The 4,533-nt window shown below is 58.2% G+C and overlaps 1 protein-coding gene across 1 annotated transcript; it reads right to left on the bottom strand.

Annotated features, from left to right (window-relative positions):
* Positions 1–1,116: 1,116 nt before the first annotated feature.
* Positions 1,117–2,520, bottom strand: LOC136548754 (uncharacterized). The gene is made up of 2 exons (XM_066540168.1): positions 2,401–2,520; positions 1,117–1,881 (listed from the first exon to the last, which is right to left on the bottom strand). The coding sequence occupies exons 1-2, from the start codon at positions 2,518–2,520 to the stop codon at positions 1,117–1,119; spliced, it is 885 nt and encodes a 294-aa protein (XP_066396265.1).
* Between the last annotated feature and the right edge of the window lie 2,013 nt (positions 2,521–4,533).

Below are 4,533 nucleotides of genomic sequence, written 5' to 3'. Positions count from 1 at the left end.
AGGTGCAGAACACCATCAAGTGCAATGCCATCATCTCCAAGGCAATGCAGCTCCTCCCGAGCCCTTACAACCATCTCACTAAATGAAGGCCTATCATTGAATAGCACAGGCACGCTTTGCATGTCAACAAATCTCAACATATCCATAGCGATCGCTTTCAATGGTGCCTCCATGATATATGGTGACTAGGTTGTCCATCTAATTTAAACACGTAACGAAACACATGTCATTTAGTCCAAATTAGACGATAGATAGTACCTAACAAGTACTTTCTAACTACAAACTAAGTAAATAAGATAATAACTACATATATATATACAGTGTACTCACTAAATAGCTAGATCATATATAGTTAACTAAATATGTAACTACATATCTAAGTAGCTATCTAACTATATCTATGTACCTATGTATCTATGTTTCTATCTATCGACATATATATCTCACTAGATCACTAACTAAATCAACTACCTGAGTCATCACATTAACTAGTAAATAACAATGCCAACTAAGTAGTTATATTGCATATTCATAATTTTTACCTTTCCAACGACTGATCCACGGACGTCGACGGAGTCGCAGCAGACGATGGGCGTGGGTCAAGCCGATGATCCGGGCCAGCGGTGGCATGGCCGGCCACTGCAGGTGGCGGGATCGGTGGGAGCAGGATGCCCGGGGCTCCGCGCGGCGAGTCCGGCTCGACGGGCGCGGGAGGCACAACGGTCGCGACCGAGGGCGGCGGTGGAGGGCGACAAGGCGGGGCGAGGCCGGCGGTGGAGGGCGGCATGGCGGGCCACGGCCAAGGCCGTCGGTGGAGACCAAGGCGAGGCTAAGGTGAGCACGGCGGTGAGGGCAGAGGAGGGCCACTGGTCCGCGGCGCGGGCGGCCAACCGCGGGCAACGGCGCGACGCGGGGGGGCGGCGTGGCCGCGGGGGGCGGGGTCGGCGGGAGCAGGATGCCCGGGGCTCCGCGCGGCGAGTTCGGCTCGACGGGCGCGGGAGGCACGGCGGTCGCGACCGAGGGCGGCGGTGGAGGGTGACAAGGCGGGGCGAGGCCGGCGATGGAGGGCGGCAAGGCGGGCCACGGCCAAGGCCGGCGGTGCAGGCCAAGGCGAGGCTAAGGTGAGCACGGCGGTGAGGGCAGAGGAGGGCCACTGGCCACGGCGTGGGCGGCCAGCCACGGGCAACGGCGCGGCGCGGGGGGCGGGGTCGGCGGGAGCAGGATGCCCGGGGCTCCGCGCGTCGAGTCCGGCTCGACGGGTGCGGGAGGCACCGCGGTCGCGACCGAGGGCGGCGGTGGAGGGCGACAAGGCGGGGCGAGGCCGGCGGTGGAGGCCAACGCGAGGCTAAGGTGAGCACGGCGGTGAGGGCAGAGGAGGGCCGCTGGCCACGGCGCGGGCGGCCAGCCGCGGGCAACGGCGCGACCGCGGGGGGCGGCGCGGCCGTGGGGGGCGGGGTCGGCGGGAGCAGGATGCCCGGGGCTCCGCGCGGCGAGTCCAGCTCGACGGGCGCGGGAGGCACGGCGGTCGCGACCGAGGGCGGCGGTGGAGGGCGACAAGGCGGGGCGAGGCCAGCGGTGGAGGGCGGCAAGGCGGGCCACGGCCGAGGCCGGCGGTGGAGGCCAAGGCGAGGCTAAGGTGAGCATGGCGGTGAGGGCAAGAGGAGGGCCGCTGGCCGCGGCGCGGGCGGCTAGCCGCGGGCAACGGCACGGCGCAGGGGGCGGCGCGGCCGCGGGGGGCGGGCCGTTCGCTACGGCGCGGCTCGGGGTGGAGGAGGGGCGGCCGCGGGGCTCGGGGCGCGCGAGCAGGCGTGGTGGCGCGGCGCGGGCGAGGGTGGCCGGTGGAGGCAAGGGCGCGAGCGGCGGCGGCGGCGGAGCTCGGCTCTGCTAGGACGAGAGAGGGAGGAGAAGAGAGGAAGAGAGGCGCGGGGCCCATAGGTATTAAAGGCTCGGTGCCAGTCACTCTGGTGCCGAGCTCGGCGCCAAGATCTACGACGCTGAGCTCACTGCTATGTCATCTACCATGCCCAGGAGCTTGGCGCCAGAGACGCTGGCGCCGAGACGTGTTAGCTCGGCGCCAGCATCAATGGCGCCGCGCTAAGGGTCCATTTTTTGAATTCTTTCCGCTAGGAATCTCTTTGTGAGAAACTTTTAAAAAAAAGGCTAAAATATAAAAAATTCGGTATGCTTGCCCATACAGTACATAACCTACTAGGTTTTTCTGTCAGTCCTTGTCGACTCTGGGCTGTTCGGCTGATATTAAAGCCGACTGATAAATCGTCTGAAACTGTTTTATTATGAAAAAATACTATAAATTATAACTGATAAGCTGATCGGTAAGTTTGAGCGAACAGGCCCGGATCCATCGAGAAGAAATGGTGGCATGTGATTGACACAACTAACCAGCGAACAAACGAACAGGGCCACGGGCTCGGCCCATCTCAGGCGCTCGTGGAACGGAAGACACCGGCGGTCGACCCGGCTCTCGATCCATCTCCTGCTGCTGCCCCCGACCGGCCCCATGCGCCGGACACTGGCACTCGTGGCTCGTGTGGCGCCAGGCCAGCACGGGACTTGGCGCTGAACTACTTTTGCATAGGCCGTCAAAAAGCTTGGTGGGGGCGGTCCATCAAAGCGACCATGAGGAAGGCGACCGGGTTGTAATTTTTTATCAAAAGCTGACGCACACTGTATCCACTAGGAAGAAAAATCAGCCGAGAGAGAGAGATAGAAAGTCCCGCCGTGAATGGGTGCAAAAGAAGACACAGACACTAGAACCAAAGCTGCTAGGGCCCCAACTTTGTGATCGTGTCAAACGCGAGCACTCGTTTTTCTACGTTTTACGTCGTGTTTTCCCCCCGACAGCAACAACCATATGCCTCCATGGTCCATGGACGTACGTCTACTCGCGCTTCCGAACGCGCACGGCACGGCCTCGGGTCGTACCGTTTGACTGTTGGTTCACTCACTCCCGCGGACGGCGGCGCGCCAATTTTCGCTTCGACCGGTGGACTTTTGGCGGCCTTTGGTTCATCGATCCATCGACTTGCCGAGTTCGTCAATATAATGCCGCCGTGCAAGGCTCAAGCAGGAACCGAAAACGTCCACTGCTGGAGCCTGGAGGCCACCTGCTCTCCAGTTTGAAGTGGTCAGCAGCGACATGTTCCAATCAGCGACGGCGACGTTGAGAGTAGCGGAGCAGGATGTGCTGAGGCAGAGAGATCGGAGTTCGCAGCCCGGCCCAGCACGAGCATCGCGGGCTCGGCCGACTCCTCCTGCCGCTGGATGCACGACTCCTCCTGCCGCTGGAAGTAGAAGAGGCCAGGCCTCCCTGCCAAGCGGCCCGATTGCGACCCACGCAGCTCTTGTGCTTCCGAGCGATGGCAGCTAGGCAAGGCAAGGCAGGCACCGGGCCGGACGTCGCGGAACGGCGGAAGGGAAACCGTGGAACCGAGCCCCGACTGGCATCAGAGGCTAAGCCCACTCGATGACGGATGACCGATTGTCCGTGGGCCCAATGGACGCTGCGGCAATCGTGGGTGATTAGGGAAGAAGCTTTTGCCAGCAAAGAGGGACCATTTTGCGATCCTGGTTCTCTTGGCCCATGGGCTCATTTTGGACTTGTTATTTGCTCATTTGAAAAAGGTCAACAACGTTCGGTTGACGTTTTATGGATCCCAATTTCGTTGCTATTTCACGCTTGCTTTGCATATCACGTGGCTAGTCAACTACTGAACTCTCTCCGCTTGGCTCTGTCTCTTTTCGCTTTAACGAGCTGAGCTAGTGTTTACTAACGAGCTAAATGATTCAAGCACATCACAGGCAACAATCCATACTGGTTTCGTGTCATGATGTATACATAGGATAACCAATAATATAATTGATATATGCCGTGCATTGTGCGCCGGTGGGCACGGAGAAGAAAAAATAGAATAAAATCTGCATGTGAAAATGTGGGGGATGACATGCATCAGGGTTCCCAATCAAGCACCAACCTGTTCTCCAGTGCAGCCAAAAAGAACAGCCGGCGATGACAATGACAAGATAACATGGCGATGACAGATGCCAGGGCCGGGCCAGCGGATGCACGAAGCCCCGAACCAGGCATGTGGTGGATACACTAGTTCCCATCTCCGTCTCTCCTGAACGCCACCAATGCGGACAGCTCCCATCACAGCCTGACAGCCAAATGAAATGAATGAATGACACTCTTCTTTAATCATTGGCTTGTAATCACCTTCCGAGTTAGAAAGCGAATGGAATTATGCGAACGCCTTTAGCTGAAAGGGCGTACTTAGCCGTCCTGTTAGGGGGGTAGTGATGCTAAATGCTCTGCAAACCTGTGGTTGCATCATGATTTGCATGTTAGTACTATATATATGCGAAAGCGATTGAGCCGTTATTACTAACCACCGTTTACCTCAAGGATAATGGAGTTCTGCACTTGTTTTAGCACAATTCCCTGATCATTTGTTGGTGAGTGGTGACTGATGAACCACTCCGCTAGTTAATAATGAATGCAAAGTTGGTCTCCTC

This window comes from Miscanthus floridulus, chromosome 4 (assembly GCF_019320115.1).
Source record: "Miscanthus floridulus cultivar M001 chromosome 4, ASM1932011v1, whole genome shotgun sequence".
In the NCBI taxonomy this organism is placed as follows: Eukaryota; Viridiplantae; Streptophyta; class Magnoliopsida; order Poales; family Poaceae; genus Miscanthus; species Miscanthus floridulus.
Note: the sequence above shows the minus strand (reverse complement) of the source record. Positions and strands in the feature narration are given on the sequence as shown.

Excerpts from the sequence above, each read along its gene's own strand:
- LOC136548754 (XM_066540168.1), bottom strand. The coding sequence starts at position 2,520 with ATGGGGCCGGTCGGGGGCAGCAGCAGGAGATGGATCGAGAGCCGGGTC. Across the intron at positions 1,882-2,400 it reads CCCTGTTCGTTTGTTCGCTG|AGCCGAGCTCCGCCGCCGCC; the intron begins GTTAGTTGTGTC and ends TCGTCCTAGCAG.